Below are 16872 nucleotides of genomic sequence, written 5' to 3' on the forward strand. Positions count from 1 at the left end.
TCGTGAAGCCGGCTCCAGTCCGCTCGTCGGCGTGGGTCTCAGGAAGCCACAACAACCGCGTGGGGTCGATGGGCGGTAGCAGCAGCGAGGTTTCGAGATGAGACGGCCACTCGGTAATTGTTACATTGTTTATTTTAAATAATCAACCACTGCAAACAGGAAATGTGAAAAAAGGGAATGTACAGTAGATACAGTAGTACTTGTGCAATTTCTGGACAAGGGTGTTGTTGGTGGTTGGCGGTGTTGGTTTGGGTGGTTGGGTGGTGAGCGTTGGTGCGCGTGTGAACGGAACCAACGCCACACGCCAGAGGGACGTTTGGGAAAGGGCGCGCGAATGATAAAGACAGCGTACAAAAGCTAAATTACGCAGAAGCTGTCGAAGCGGGACTTTGCAGTTGAGCTATTGCCGCAAGACAAATTTGACACAAAAAACAAAACTTTCCTGAGTCTTAGCCGTTATGTTTAAGGAGAATACCAGGTCACTTCTTTTTTTAAACGATCGATAACGCGACTGATTGATTCATTACATTAATAATTTGAGACGTCCGCTTTCGTTTAAAAGTATCGAACACTATAACACTCACAAATACCATGTATATCGAGGGATTAAAAACACGTAAATACATATGAGGTACTGCAGAACCACCTTAATTCGTGTTGTCTGCCGTGAAAACACGTTGACGATCGGAGAGCATTTTGCCTCGAGCTCCAAAAGCGAAAAATAAGGGTTGTATTTATTTGGCACTGGTTCAACAAAACACAGGGCGTGGGCGCAGATGGACGGGGCTGCCCGTTTTTAAATCACGAGGTTGGGGGTGGTGGTGGTGGACGTCGCATGGTTCAAAAAGATTTCTGTTTTGCTGCTTGACCGCCGGACCTTTTTCGTCGGCCCAACCCTCGCAACAACAAAAAAATCGGGCAGCCCGTTGCGGGGGAAGGATGCACAGGGGTCCCCTCGACCGACACGGGGAGGGGGCCCCGGTTGCAAACTGCCCCCCCTCGGCTTGTGCACGAGGGGGAGTCGCGGAGGATGCGTTCTGCGATGTACAATTCGTTCACGGATAAGTGTGCTTGTTATGTTCGCAGAGCGAGCTGTGTTTTTTATTTTATTACAACGACGATTCCAGCCATGCACAAATTAAAGGAGTGTTTGCTGCCCTAAGCAGTTGGTTATGTAAATTATGTAAATCCGAGTAATTGCTGAGAAGTAACTGTATGCAAGTCTCCGGTCAAATTTTGGCCCACGCGTAAAATTCAAACTGCTCTCGTGCAAACGTTCTTCACAGCGAAAAGGGGCAAGCGGTAACGTGTCCCTGACCGGCTCGCAAGTACATTTATAGGAAATGAACCGTACGTGTGAAGTACGTCGCGCTGCACCCGCCGTTCCGTACGTGTCGCGAACAGCGGCCGCTTGCGCCTCCTAGCAGAGCACCGGGTACGTCTGCGACGGCATCGCCGCGCCCGCCTGGGGCCGTCCTCGCTCTCCGTCGTTTTGCGGCGGTCCCAGCAGGCCGCCAACGCCACCGCTGGGTGGTCCCTGCGAGCTCGGCTTTGGACTCGTCGTGAGGTCGGGCGGCCGGGCGGCCTGCGGCTCGCGGCACTCCGGGGGGGTTCCTATTCGGTTTGCCGACGGGCAAGCGGCGCGCGCGCCCTGTTCGCCGCTGTTCCGAGACTCGGGCCACCCACCGACTAATCCGGGGGCTGCCTGTCCTCTGTTGATGTGCGCCGGTTTGGTCAGCAACGTGTCTCTTTCCATCACCAAGGCGCGGCAGGAGGGGGGTGGCCCCCAGTCGGCATCCGACGTGCCCTCGAGGCAGCTCAGTGACGCACATCTGATGCTCCTAATGGAGATGAAGGCAGAATTGCTGTTGGGGATGAAGTTGACTTTGTTCTTGTCCGGAGAACTAATTGTCACGGTTCCGCCAAACCTGAAATGAAAAATATGCCCAGGTATGAGGGTTGCGTTCAGATGATAGAGAAATTGTGGGAGGGGGGGTATTGTTGGAAATATTTGGACGAAAGCTCAAAATATATATTTTTCCCTTTCAAAGAAAAACACTCCGGAGGTGATGCAGTGAAACGCCCTACTTATATTTGGCTGACTGTTGATTCGGGTTTCTTGCAAACGGTTTTCCATTCGGTTGCTCAAAACAAACGGAAAACCCAAGTGACTCACATTATTCACATACACAAAAAGAAAATGTAAACAGTCCCAAAAAAAATTCCTCCATTTTTTTTGACGTTTCTGAGAACCGTGCCGCTCGACTGGCAAGGAGAGGTGGCTGCTGCCACCACAGGAAGCTTGCCGCCACTGGAAACCTGGCACTGCCCCGAGCCGGCACTGCCCCGCGTTTCAAGGACGCGCGCCTGGGCATCGGGCCCTCTGTCCAACTCGCACCACCACCACCACCACTACCGGCAGGAATGGTAAAACCGGCAATTATTATTACTGGGAAATTACAGCTTTTGCTTTTCTACAGCCAGCATAACATTAAACTTTTACAAAACAAATCAGCAGATGGTGACTAATGTTCAGGTGGTGGTCACTAAAATAGCAACGAGCTTCGGTCAAAAGTAGTAATAATAAATGGGACTGCCCAAACACTTGTATTGAGCAAACATTCAAAGGCAAAGTAACGAGAGTGGGTGAGTGGGTGGATGGGGGGTGTGGAATGAAGGGGTGTGCCGGGGCATGGGTGTGGAAGCCCGGGAGTCACGGCCCTCCTGGGCTCTTTCCATCGATGTTGAAATTACGAACGGTGGAGAGGGGGGAGGAAGGGGGGGGGGCGTTGCCATGCAGCTGAAAGGAGGCCGAGCTCCAGCGCAGACCTCCGTTACCAGCGGCACGACCCCCCCTCCACCCCCATTGTCACAGCGGCTAGCTCCGATGGCTCGGTGGCACGTGTAACTGCTTGCGGGGAAGTGCAAACCGTAAGCATACGGTGTACGGCCCGCACGCCGTGTGCTGAGAGCTTCAGATACGACGCAGTTCTTAAAAACGTCCTCTGCGCGCTCTCCCATGCCTCGGTTTTTTTCCCATGTGCAGTCTGTTCTATAATGCGGTAGTTGCGTTCCTCAAACATGGGAAAAATGGCATGAGAAGTAATATATAATAATACATCGCGTGAAATCCAATTCACATTATAAAAACTACACGCGGCGTTATAGGAGAACAGACGGTACTAATCTCGTCGATTCCAATGCAACCTGAGTCGTTGCTTACTGCCTGCGCCGGATAATTGATAAACGGGTGAATCCACATTGTGGTGGGGCCCGAAAAGACACCTCCACCTGAATTGTTCCTCGTGTGTGTGTGAATGTGCGTGTAGTTCACCCAGTCAGCACAGTGTGCAAACGTGTAAGTTTCAGTTTATTTGAGTAATTTTTGTTCACCTGGGGCAGGGCCTATTGAGCGACATTTTTCAACGGGTGCAGCGGTGACCCTCGAGTGGTTGGAGTAGTGGGGGAGGTGGGGGGGAGAAAGCTGGATACAGAAAAATGTGTGGGCCTGTTGAACTTTTTTCGCAGAGTACATAGCCAACCGTGCTAATCGGAGGTGCGAGATTCGTAGCAGAAGAACTAAAGCGAACAATTTGAAAATGAAAATCGACAGCTGCACCTTGCGAGCTTCGACATCAGCAACGGGGCGACAACGGCCACACCACCCCCCACCCCCTCCCCGCACGTTGTTACGGCCTGAATAGGTGCTCGCCAACTGCGCTCGCCCCAAAACATCTGTTTGAGGCTGGATGACAGACCTTCCGTCTTCTCTATTTAAAAGCCCTTTTTTGGTAACGAGGTGGCCTCTGGGACGGATCTTCTGAGAGTTTTGTTTTCTGCCGCGACGGAGGAGAACCTTTGCGCGGCTTCTGAGGAAACTGCGTCGTGCTGGGGCGATGGTAATGTTTGCACGACCACTCGGCGGCTCCCATGAGCATGTGAAGACGTGGCCAAATGGCCCCGGGCCTACGTGAACGCCATGTCATTAAACTGGGTGTGACATCGGCAATAAATAGAGCACGTGATAATAATTACTATAAAATGAAATAAAAACAGCGACAGACTCCTAATGAGCAATCCACGGAGCCACCGAGTGGCGATAAGCTCGGATGTGGTGGTAGGAATAATAATGTATTAATGATGCCCCTTTGTTTATCCTGGGAAATGACGACTATTTTTTCAGGAGGGTCCTACGTTGGGAGGGAGGGAGGAGGGGGTAGCTGTCGTGGTGTCACGGTTACCAGACCGGACTTGCACATTGAGAGTTTGCCGCGGGTTGACGGTGCACGTTTATCAATGCCCCCCTGCCTCTGTCCACCCGGCTATATGGATGCGAACACCACAGATGTGTGGCCAGCGTGGAGGCCAAAACACCCTCCCAGAGGGGCTCTTGAGAGCCCCCCTTCCCGACAGTGGAGCCCCTTCCACCAGCAGTGGCGTGAGCGAGCAACTGCGGGAGCTGCGCCTTTCTCCCACTTTTACTTAGTTTTTTACCTTTTACCTGCGCTGGGATGTTTGGCCATCCCCACCAATGCGGCGAGGACGAACAGGTTTTTCGATCGTTTGAGAAATATTTCTGACACCCAGTGGATGATTGGGTGGTGGGTGGCGGGGAGCGGGGGTGGTGGTGGTGGTCTGGGAAGAGCGCAGGACTCACTGAGTGGAGAGCTCCTCGAGGTTGCAGCTGCCCACCGGGCTGCCCTCTCTGCCCTCGGGGGCCGGCCGGTCCTCGGGGCCCCGCGCCGCGCGCACCGGCTTGGGGAAGGTCGAGCTGCGGCCGGCGCGTGGCGCCGAGATGAGCTTGGGCAGGAAGAAGGCCCCGTCCGCCGCCGCGGCCGCGGCCGCCACCGCCGCTCCACTCGCGGCCACCGCTGTGCGGGAAGAGCGGTCGGGTCAAAGGGGACCAAGCGGCACGACGCCGCTGGGTTCGGCGCTCGCAGAGAGGGGATAACAAGAAGAGGGAGCTGTGGGTGGTGTGGATTCCATGTGTCTCACTGAGAATACCGTGGAGTGGCAATTGAAACTGGGGCTAGTTTCTCAAATCTCCCCCGCCCCTCTGTCCATCTGGCGGTATTAATGGGTGCATTAGTCGATCGGCATGTCGTGCATGATGGGGTGAAGTGTAGGTATTCCCACGTCTGGTCGGCATGATGAGGTCGACCAACTGCGCACTCGGGTTTACGCTCGTGGATGCCCTTCCATCAGCAGCAGGTGCAAGGTCGCACAATTCGCAGGCCACCAGTCGGTCAATGGACACCGAAACTCGTCGGAAACTCCAATGGGAAAGCCTTGAACTCCCTAATGATGCACAATCCCACCGTTACTGTCCCTTGCATTTCAATGCTCTGTATACATCCGCATTGTGTTCTAAGTTGCATTGAAACAGAGAAAGGGAGGGAACGCTCGCCCCTGGAGCCGCACGTTTACTCCGCCCGCCGCGGGCGTGCCCCACTCGCCCCCGCGTGCCCCACTCGCCCCCGCGTGCCCCACTCGCCCCCGCGTACCCCACTCACCTCCGTGCGGCCCGTCACTTGCGCCAGGGCCCCCGGACGGCGGCAGCGACGTCGGCGCGGCCTCCGCCTCCACGCAGACGCAGACGAACGGCGACCGCCCGTCGGGCTGCAGCGGCGCCGGCCGCGCTAGGCACGGGGACTCGGGCCCTTCCGCAGAACCGAGCGCCGCCACCACCGCCGCCGCGCTCCGTCGTTTGGCCGCGGCCTCGGCACCGGCGACGCCGCCGCTGCTGTCGTCCGTACGCCGCGAGGCTGACGCGGCGGGCGCCGCCGCCGCGTCCGCCGGGCGGGTTGCGCCGCCGGAGCCGCCGTGGAGGGTCGGGGCCCGGTCCCGCGGGCCCCCACGCTCCGGCGAGCCAGGGGTGCGTGCGTCCCTCCGTGCCGGCACGGGGGGCGTCTGCGTGTCCACGGTGCGAGTGGCGCTGCTCCGCCCGGGGGGGCACGGCAGCGGGGCCCGGTGGCCGTCCGGCGCGTTCTGTAGCTACGGGGAGGGAAGGAGGAGGGGGGCTCTGTCACACGCGTCTGCCAAGAGATCTCACAAGAATCTCGCAAGGGCAGACCGGTTCTTTCTCCAAAGTGTTTTTTGGTCGTGCCACGTGTTTTTCGCCATGGTGTCCGGTGTTCCGCTTCAGTTTCTTCAGCAACTGAAAGTTCCTTAGAACTCGGAACGAAACGTCGGAAAACGTTCCGAACAACACGCGGCGGAAAACACAGTGTCGCTCGACTGCTGCAACCTCCGCAACCGTAAAAAACTATTCGTAATTAAATAGCCGACGGCCGGGCGTCGAGGCGCAGATTAAGATAGAACCGCTCCCCACCATGACCCCTCGTCTGTGATGGAGCGGCATTCACGTCGTCGTTACCCACTTGAGAACCTTCCCGGAGGAAGAGGGCAAGGTCAGGACACTGAGCCACATTGGCGATCGATCGCAATCTGGTTTCTCTTTCAAGCAAAAAAGAAATCAGACAGGGCTTCCAATTCCCGCTTAATCCAAGCAATTTTAAAAGACAAATACACGCCATCAGAAGCACATTATGGAGCAGATTTTCGCAGCAGCTGGGGCTCAGCTGGGCTTTGGGGGTTTGGAGCGATAGACTCGCGAACGCACGCGCACGGAGGGAGGGTTGGTGGTGCAGCCACGTGACCGCTCTTTGCTTTACTCACCCACCCCGGCACCCGTCGGTCACTTGTGAACCACACCTGAAATGCGTCATCACAATCACAGTCCCCAAATCGAGCGGCGTGACTGAGGTTGTCTTCAGAAATGGCTCCGTAAGCAACGCGTAGCGTCATTACTACCAACACGTGCTCCGTGTATTGAATATTTTTACTATTGATGAAAATAGATTTGTATGCTCACGATGAGTGCATCGAATCAGGCGTGTAAGGGTCTATTCATTTACAGTTTTACGTATGTATTTTGATCTTCCTTCGCACCGTACATAGCCAACCATGCTATTTGCATACAATTTGCAAAAACGAACACTTTCCACAAATCTTATGCAAATGTAACCTTTCGGCGAGTAAACCCAAAGAGGCAAACGCACACGGCACAGCAAGATGGAGAAGAATCAAACCTTGAATGGAATCTGTGACCTCGAATCGTGTCAAGTTAACTGACCCGTACAGGGGCCGGTGAAGCATCGAATTCATTCTCCATTTAGAACATTGGGAGCGCCGACCCGTTGCACTTCACACGTTTCTATGTGGCCCTATTTGCGGATTAATATTCTCACACGACAATTCACATCGACTGCCCGATGGATATATGTATGGATGTAGAATTCACAGACAACGCCAGCGTGTTTGTCACGAAAAGCCATTCGTATGGGGGGGGGGGGGGGGGGCGGGGGGGAAGCAACGGGACGCTTACTACAACGCTGGAGAAGATTGTGAAAAACATTTTCTGGAGTGGACACGTAAATTATACACTTCAGATCCAAGCGTGCGGGGGACGTGTGGTAACACTATTTAAGGCTACAGTCTTCCCCCCCCCTAAAAAACCCCCATCAAGACAGGAGATCACGGCCGCCGTGTGCTCGCCGCCGTTCATTTAGCGTGAAGACGGATTCGCACCTCCGCAATCCCGCGATGGATTACTGCGCGAGCTTTTATAGCACGTGCCATTTTTTAAGCCACTCGGCATCTTGATGAAAATGTGGCAGTTGTGATGATGGCGACGATGACGATTGATGCTGCGAAACTTTCCTAAACGAGATAAAATACATTTTAAAACAACAAAGCCTGCCATCAACGCGAACATCGCCGCAGGCCGCGAAGCATGTGGCGGATGGTCGCTTTGTGGCAATTTAATTCAGAACGGGGCGCTGTTTTTTTGTTTCTCGTTGTCATGAAAGGGATGCAGTTAAGCTCCACTTACTTCGAAATCACACACCTGATCCCGACAGGCGCTGTACTGTGCCCTAAGCCAGGATTTTCCAAAACGTTGCTTACAAGGGCTAATCCTCCTCCTATGCAAACACACGCACTCTCCGCTCTCGATCACGCCCCGCCAGTTGACTCGTGCGGCGACTCGACGGGCCCCACCGGTGACACAGCCCCGTTTGCGCCGGAGGCAGAGGTTCAATTCCCACAGCTGCGAAGGAATTTTCCCCAAGCAGCCGACCTGCTGCGAGGCGAGAGGTCGAAGGTCGCGAGCGACGTCACCGAGCCGCTCGCACCTCTCGACTCGAACGTCACGTTCAACCGTTCCTGAGATTGACGCCACGACAGGCCTCGCATCATTAAAGCCCGCGTGGGCGTGGACGCGGCGCTTTGCGCCCGTACGCGCCAGTACGGCGCGCCGCCTGCTTTGTCGATCCACTTGTCAGGCGAGGGCCTTCCCACACACCGTGATGCGTAATTTGACCGTACTTCACCAACGCGCCAGCCTGTGCGTCTTGGTGAAGGCAGGGAGCATAGGTACGGATGTTTCTGTTCGTGATGGGTTTTCCCGTCATTTGTAGATCTGGACTGCATGTTGGGATGCGAGAGAAAACCGCCTTGAAGCGATGCTGCAGAGTGGGCGGGTCGGCTCCCCGTGCCGACGCCTCTGTTGTTGCACTCGTGCGCTCCAGGCTCGACCCTTAGCTCCTCGGGACGCTGCCGCATATGTCCCTGCACAGGGCTTCGTTTCTCAATAATTTCCACGTTGCTGGTAGCGATGGGAGATGTTCCGTATTTGGTGTGCCGGGAAAAATGTTTTCCGGGGTTTGCCGACCCGGCTGAAATCGATTAAGCCGTACGAGCATCGCAGTGACGCGTCCGGCACATCGCTTGCTATTGCGATGGGCGCACTTCCGATTAGCATGGTTGGCTATGTACGGTGCGAAAGGGCAAATGAGACACTTCTCCAGGGCCTAATACGCCAGAGGGGCCCACAATAGACAAAAACATTGCAAAGAGTAGGCTTGTTTATTCACATTCAATTTTCCATGTGAATATAAACAATCCTACATTTAACACTATTAATTAGTTATGAATTGCTGTAATGGGGGGGGGGGGCGTCGTCTTTTGCACTGTGGTGTCCCAAGATCGGAGGGTGTCTGAACCTGGCCGCGGCAGGTCGTGCGCGGCTCCGTTACCTGTCGGCGTGTGCGGTCCGCGTCCTCGTTGTGCAGGAACACGCCCTCTAGCTCCTGGTTGAGGCCCTCCAGGCTGCCCCGCAGCCAGGCCAGGCCCCAGCGGCCCAGCGGCACGGAGGACACGGGGATCGAGTCGCGCCGGGGCCACGACGCCTGCAGGAGGGAGGGGAGGGAGTTTGTCACGAATCGCTCGTCACTGTTTGGATTTGGAATTTTATTTACGCTGGTGGAATCCGAGGAGCTGCGGCGCTCTGTTTCGCAGGTGTCCAGTCGGGGTGGGTCAGAAAGTTACAACAACAAACAATACAAAGACGCGATAGGAGTGCAAAGTATGGGAAAGGTAAGCAAATCACAACCAAAACTTATTTTTATGTTCCCAGCTAAAGCCCACTGAGCTATTAGCGTCTGGTTCAAAAGTGACCGGGCCACAGATTATATTTATAGCTCGACGAAGTGGCTTATCATGTGAAAATTCACAGCAGCTGAGGAATCTAAATAATCCAAACGCATGTTTCTAAACGTGGAGGGAGGCTACATGCGACCGTAGTGCCTTCTAGCGATGGGACCACAAAGGTTACTACCATTGCAGAGGATCATCACCTGCATGTGCAAGCAGCCTGCGAACACTCAAAGTCTACACCAGAAAGATATATTTATATATTTGTTCCCTTGTTCATCAAGACTAAGGACTGAGAGGCAGCCAAATGGGAGAACAGGCCAGAGAGGATGCCCACAGTGGAGATGGAGCGATGAAATCGACTCGCGTGTCCGGGAGCGAGATAAACTATCCACTGCTGGATGAAGGCCTCCAACAGCCGTCGCCATCTCTCATGGCCTCAAGATGCAACGAATCATCGAGTGCCTGCATGCAAGTTGATCTCATGTGTAGGAGCCAGACCGGTTGTCGTTCCCTTCTTTGGATGCCACTCCTTCATTAGTCTTGACATTTTTTTATTTTCTTCTATTCTTCACAATTCTGGCAAATCGCCTGTGAGGGCTGGTTGTAATCGCCAGCGAAACGTCGTACTCGAATTGTAAATGTTGTGGGTTTACTCTCCAACACACAACCGGTGTGCTGAGGTAGTAGCTAACTGGCACGTTTACGTGACCAACCTGACTAATCGGCTGTGCCGGGTGGTGGCGGGTTAATTACACATTTATATTTATGCGATCTAACCACAAAACAAACATTTTATTATGGATTTTCTTTGTATTTTAGTAAAAATATCCACGTACAATATAGGCCTTGGCTTTGAACAGAATACACATTACGTGCATTAACCTGCCTACACACAGGTTAATGCACGTAATTGGAGAAATCGAATACGTTGCACCACATGTGGTCTGCATTTAATTTTTCAACTCTTGTAGCCGGCCTGGCGTGGGGGAAAGCAGTGGCGCAGTGGCTACTGCACCGCACGATGAAACCCGTTGACCCGAGTTCGACTCCTGTCCGTAGGCGAGCTGACTCGTGACCCCCCTCCCTCCAGCCCTGCCTGGCGCCGTTCTCCACGGCGTTTACCGACCCCCGGTGATTGCATTAAAAACAACAAGCCAGCAGCCGCCAAAAACATTTTAGAGCATCTGATAAAGCGGAGGAGACTTTGCCTCTGGCAATTGGGGTATCCAGTCACCGCAGCCTTGCTGGCAATTGTACAGCCCCAATACACTGCCGGACGAAGGCCTTTCCATGCCGTGTCGGTCGTTAGTGTTATTTGACCATACTTCACACTGATGTTTGGACTGGGGACTATCATTCTCCACCAGAATCTGGACATCCGTGATGAGAGAGCTTCGCAGCTTATCGGATTCCGCCAGTCTAAACAGAGATTCTGATTCTGATAGGTCGTGTCGCCGAGTTTGGTAGTGCACCACCCCGACCACCGCTCCACCCCGCAGCCCCGCAGCCTTCGACTGCGGCACAGCACGTGACCGTCCACCTCAGCGATGGCCGCGGTGGAGATCCTCTTGGGGGTGGCATGGGGTGGGAGAGGTGGAGGCGGGGGGGACGGGACGGCGCCCCCCCCCCCCCAACTCGTGCGTCCCCTATTCAGAGGCCGCTCCCCACGTGGTTTTGGGCGGCACTCGGGGCTCGAGTTAAAGAGGTCACCGCGACCACTGCCACTGATGCCACAGCTCTCGCCGCCACTGATTGTGTTGTCGTTCTCACACCCCCCCCCCCCCCAGCTCTATCTGCCCTGTAACTCGTCCATGGACACGGTCCTGCCACTGGCATCTGCTACCAGGGCCCCCCTTAAGGAGGCCATGTGTAACAATCAGGGCCGGATCCATCTTTGCCCCTGGGGTACCAGAGCAGGATCCACCCCCCCCCCACCGCCGCTCCTCTCTCGACCCTGCTGCATGACCTTCGTTACACGGGGTGCATACAAAACCGCGTGTGGCACGCCAAAGTCAAAGACAGTCAAACTTTAAACATGCTTGAAACCTTAAGAATTTAGAAGAGGGGGGTGGGGGGGCTAATCAGAATCTTTATTTATCCTGGAGAAAGCTGATGAGCTATGAAGCTCTTTTTGGCAGTGGGGGGCTCAGCCCCCTCCAGCCCCCCACAACCCAACGGGGCTGTCCTCCGCTCCTCCCGTTACACACACGGACACAAGCAAAAATGACCAACCCATCAGATCTTAAAATAAAAATGTATTGTACTTTTTTTTTTCTCCTTTCCCGTGGGTCTCTCTGGAGTCTTGGGCCCTGGACTAATATCCCGTTTGCCCCTCCTAAATCCGGCTCTGCTTCCAAGCGTCCCTTGACTGTGGTCAGGGGGTAGCATCGCCCCCTCACCCCTCTTCCTTCCCCCCTTGCCCTCGATCCTGGCACCTCCTCCCTCCTCACAACACCCACGAGGCTGCCGGTCGCCGGGATACAAAGAAGCTGGGGGCTCGCTGCTGGCGACGCGCGATTCAATGGGGGGCCCCCGGGCTCCGTTCCGGGAGTGGAAATTAATCAGAGCGCGGAGACGGCACCGCCCGCCGAGCCGAGAGAAAAATCCTTCCCTGTCGCCAACGGCGCCGGCTCGGAGGGGCGACGTGGGGCGGGGGGGGGCGCAGGCCCTGCAACCACTCGCTGGGCCCACTGCTTGCGGAAGGTCCTCGAGAGGGTTACTTTAGCCTACTCCTCCATACTGGCCAGACGCCTTGGACGAAGTTGGAGCATCCAACCACATACGAGCTGCCGATCGACTCACCCATTAACACCGCTGGGGGGACAGAGCTGGGGGGAGGGATTTAAGAGACCTGCCACGCCAGGAGGTTGCACCGGTGACCTCTGGTTTGCAAGCCCGGTGTGTCAACTGCTCCCCCGCGGCACGTTGGGAGAAACTCGCGTGAATTTGAGATCGAGAGCAAGCGAGCGAGCGAGTGAGCGAGCGTGAGGACTTGCTACTCGGAAACATCGAGCGCTGCACCGCTGCCGATTAAACGCAGCGCGTGTAAAAATCTCACACGCTACCGCCCGTGAAATGATCTCCGATCAGGTTGTGTTTGACCACAGGCTGGAGGTGCGATGACAATTAGGACATTTTCCGTGGGCGTGCGCACACCTGTGAATAAAGTCGTGAGCGCGATTCGAAGGTGCCTGTCGTGTGATTTCCCCCAAAGGCATTGTGTCCACACGACCATCCCTCGTGCCATCCCTGGCAGGCACCATTGGCCCGGTATCCTGTCGATCCTGCTCTGCCTACTGTGGTCTCGAATGACTGAACATGTTTATATTTTTCGTTACTTCTACGTGTGCTATCCATACTACATAATACCTACTATAATCACCCAGGAATGTCTGTCGTTAACGCTCGTGACGTCACTCCACATCGACCAGTCCCCCTCATTAATATTCATGAGCAGGTTACATCCTCCACATGGACACCCCCCCCCCTCATTAATGAGCAGGTGACGTCATTCCACATCGAACAGCCCCCCTCATTAATAATCATTATAAGGTGACGTCCTCCAAATGGACCCCCCCCATTTATAATAATTAGCGGCTGACGTCACTCCACGTGGGGGGATGAGGCGCCTCCTCCCCCCTCCTCGGTGTCAACTTACAACCCTCACTACAAAGGCAGAACCCTCACGTCACGCGATCTCCGTAGCGCTGTTGAGACATTGAAGTAAAAAGGACGTCATGATGAACAAGGGATTATAACCTTGAAATTAAATAGCTCTGTGTCACCGCGCCCTTACAAATTGCACATTAATGCAATGGATATCACGTCGCGGTCTGCTTTTCGCTTGCAAGTTTCAGATTTACTGCAATACACCCGTCCTTGGACGGGCAAAAGGCTCGTGTATTAATACTAACAGTAATGCATGTGTATGTTGAACTTCTTTCGCACCATATATAATCAGCCGTGCTAATCGGAGGTGCGGATGACCTTCATGACCTTTATGTACCCAGGAAGGCCACACCGAGCCTCGGCTCTTTTTTAAGAGGGCCCTGCCAAGTTTTCGCAGTAGCGGGAACACGACGCTGCAATTAGTCATTTGCAGGAAAACATTCTTTCAACATTGGGATGTTCGGCCAACACCGATGAAGTGCAAGCTAGCACATTGATAGCAACAACAACAACAACAGAAATCTGTTTCAAAAAAGGCATTCTGAGGGCGGCACGGTGAAGCCAACTGTTGACAAGCCACCACGGTCGCACGTCCTGAAGGCGTATCGAGAACTCCGCATCGAGTGGCGTGGTGCCCAAGAGCCCCCGCCACTTGACTTGGGTTCACCACCGTGAGCGCGAACACTCGCTCGCTCTTCAGATCACCGAAAGCTTTAATAACCTAGCACTCCGTATCGTAGCAAAAACAAAACTTGGGCAAACAACTCCCAAGGCTTAAAAAAAAACTACTGTATAGTTTTCTAGTTTTCCTTCTCAAGTATAGGACCATCCACGTGTTTTTTTTTCGTCTTCAACCCCCCCCACCCCCAGCTCAAGCAGCACCCCAGAGGGAAATGCTCCAGGTGGTGAAATCCTGAGCTATATGTGCGTGCGTGTGTCTGTGTGTACGTGTGTGTGTCTTTGTGGTGGAGCGGTGCAAACCCGGCGACCCGATTTCAATTCCCCGCCACGGCTAACGCCAGTGACGATTATCTTAACGGGTTCTGGGCCTCCCCTCGGTCGAGTCGGCCTCAAATGAATACCTGGTGCAGTGTGTAAACATCACCACTAGGGAGACAAAGGCGATCAGGAGTGGTGCTGGCTACCCACCCCCTCGTGGGTGCTCGCTAACAGCAATTGCCCCGAGTCTGTTAAATGTTATTTGGGGGGTCTTTGTATGTGCGTGTGTCCGTACGTACGTGTGTTTGTTCTTGCGTGTGTCCGTACGTGCGCGCGTGTCCGTACGTGCGTGCACGTGCCCATACTTGCGCGCGCGTCTGTTCTTGCGTTGTGTCCGTACGTACGTGCGTGTGTCCGAGCGCGGCCGCAGGGCTTCCGTTGTTCTCGCGCCGCGCATTGTGATGCTCGCTCTGGGGGGCCGCCCTGTCCGGTGGCTCGACCACATCGCGCGTCCCCCCCACTCCTCCTGCTCCCCCTCCTCCAGGTGTGACGCCGGGCTCGCCCGCACCCCGGCTCTTGCCACGCTGCAGCTGCTGCCGGAGTTTCACGATCTGCCGGAAGTCCACGAACCGCGCTCAGCGCTCCGGATCACGTAGGCCGGGTCCGTGGGATTTTAATCTCAACCCTCTAGGACGTCACCGGTTTTACCATTTTTTTTTCACCTGATGACGATTGCTTGTGTTGCGATCGAAACGTCGTGATATTCTATTATTATTATTTTTCTATCTACGTGGCTTTACCGAAAGACTCAAAGAATACGTTAAGAGGGCTTTATAGGGTCCAACCGCGCAGTGGGGTCACGACCTTCCGACCCCCCCCCCCCCCCCAGAGCCACGCCATTGAAGGAACAATCCTCGTGAGGGATTTTTTTGCATGTAACAATTCGACTCGTTTATTTTTAGGCGATTCCATTCCGCCCGTGCTATCGAGGCCGTGTCACGACCAGATGGAGAGGTTTGAATGAGGAAGGCACGTGGTGAGCAGGGCACTGTGCTGTGTTCGTGTCAAGAGAAGGGCCTCAGACGATGGACATCTTTGAACGACTGCTGCAGTTACTTCAGTCGGCTTCTCTATCCATACGAAGGGCATATGTGTGTGTTTGTCTATATATATGTATGCCAGTCATCTCAGGCAACCCATGGCACCTGGGTCTGTCCCGTGACCTGTCAGCGAACAATTCACGTGGTCTCAGAGTGCACCTCGCCTGCCATAGACAGCCGCGGTGACGTCACAGTCACTTGGTGGTGAATGGCGAGTGTTGGTATATATGTGCCCCCTGCCAAGCACGTTCATTCGTATTCGACCACCCAAAGACCGACGCCTCGCGCCCCGCTGGAGGACCCAATCCCCAGGCTCTCGGCGGTGCCGGCCTGGCGGCGGCCATCGTCCACCAGGGGCCGTGCGGCCACCGCCGCCGCCCCCAGCACGGACACTACGCAGTGAGCCCCGGTCGCCCTGACAGCCACGCTGGCACAAAAGTCAAAAGTTCCGGACGAAACGCTCCACACCAGGCTAATGGGGGGGCACATACGTGCTCTGTTAATTTACACCAGGGCAGTGGGTGACATTTCCCCCTACCAGTCCTCCCCCCCCCCCACACATCGGTCACACGGACTGACGCGGTGGCGCGAGGGGACGGCTGTGCCGCTCTGCCCGGATGATTGCTCTTCCTGGTGCTGAAAGTGGCAGCTTTGAATGGTGGCTCCTGTGCCATCCCGTTATGGTGACGATTCGCAGCATTTCACAAGAGAGCAAAGCATTCTGAATGACGTATAACTATAAAAAAAAATACTTGAAACTTTGTCGTAGAACGAAGCAAAATGGAGAGTACTATTATAACAATCATATATTCATTCCACAGAATGAAAAGCCCTGGTAGAATAGTTCAAATAAAAATGTTTAATAATTTGTTTTTGTTTTTTACAAAATGTATGTTTCTCCATTCTCCCATGGAGAAGCGAAATGCTCCTTCATGGAATAAAAAATGGTGACCTTAGAAAATTGAAATAATCAAATAGTTAATAATGAAAATTAATCAAAATTAGTGTTGTTATAACAATTCTATTTAATGGAGTAGAACGTGTTGTTTATATTTATTTAAAGTTGCGCATTTTGATGTGACGTCACATTTCCCCCCCTCGTCACACATCGTCACAAATGTCTGACCCCCCTCCCCCCCCTAGGTGCGTGACGTCATTTATGGACGGCTCCTTAGATCACGAAAGCTCGAGTGTCAATGACTTTAAATACTTATTTTCGAATTACAAAGCTTCAAACTCAATCTGGTCTGGATTATATAGCGTGTGTAGTACAATGCAATGTGTGTATGTTGAACTTCTTTCACACCGCACGTGGGCAACCGTGCTGATGTGCATTCGTGTCGAGTTTAAATGCAACCGCATCGTGTGCGGACACAGCGGACTTATTTATATTACAGCAAGAGGCAGCCAGTCATGGACAAAGAAAGGCCTTGAGTTTGGACTTGAACAATGACAGGGAGTCTACAGCACGAATAGCTGGGGGAAGTGCATTTCAGACTACGGGGCGGGGTGCAGCAGAGGACAAGAAGCGACCTCCCGCTGACTGGGGATAGCCGAGAAACGCTGCAGCCGGGTAAACGAGAGCTGTCTCTTGGGCTGACTGTTCCTTTAAGTGACACTCCAGTTCTGTAACCAATCAGAAAGTACTAAACTCCCGAGCAACGAT

At 54.1% G+C, this 16872-nt stretch overlaps 1 protein-coding gene across 2 annotated transcripts in view; it reads right to left on the reverse strand.

Annotated features, from left to right (window-relative positions):
• Positions 1-114: 114 nt before the first annotated feature.
• The window catches only part of LOC144720850 (uncharacterized), a 59335-nt gene continuing 42577 nt past the window's right edge, over positions 115-16872 (reverse strand). The window contains exons 4-8 of one of the 2 annotated variants that reach the window (XM_078597939.1): positions 14511-14717; positions 9099-9251; positions 5514-5994; positions 4658-4871; positions 115-1928 (exon numbers count right to left, since the gene is read on the reverse strand). In XM_078597939.1, coding sequence (XP_078454065.1) covers positions 1421-1928; positions 4658-4871; positions 5514-5994; positions 9099-9251; positions 14511-14717 — 1563 coding nt within the window. In that variant the 3' untranslated portion in view covers positions 115-1420. The remainder of the gene's footprint in view (positions 1929-4657; positions 4872-5513; positions 5995-9098; positions 9252-14510; positions 14718-16872) is intronic. The other variant, XM_078597940.1, reaches the window with a different exon arrangement.

This window comes from Lampetra planeri, chromosome 10 (genome assembly GCF_965212315.1).
Source record: "Lampetra planeri chromosome 10, kcLamPlan1.2.h2, whole genome shotgun sequence".
NCBI lineage: Eukaryota > Metazoa > Chordata > Hyperoartia > Petromyzontiformes > Petromyzontidae > Lampetra > Lampetra planeri.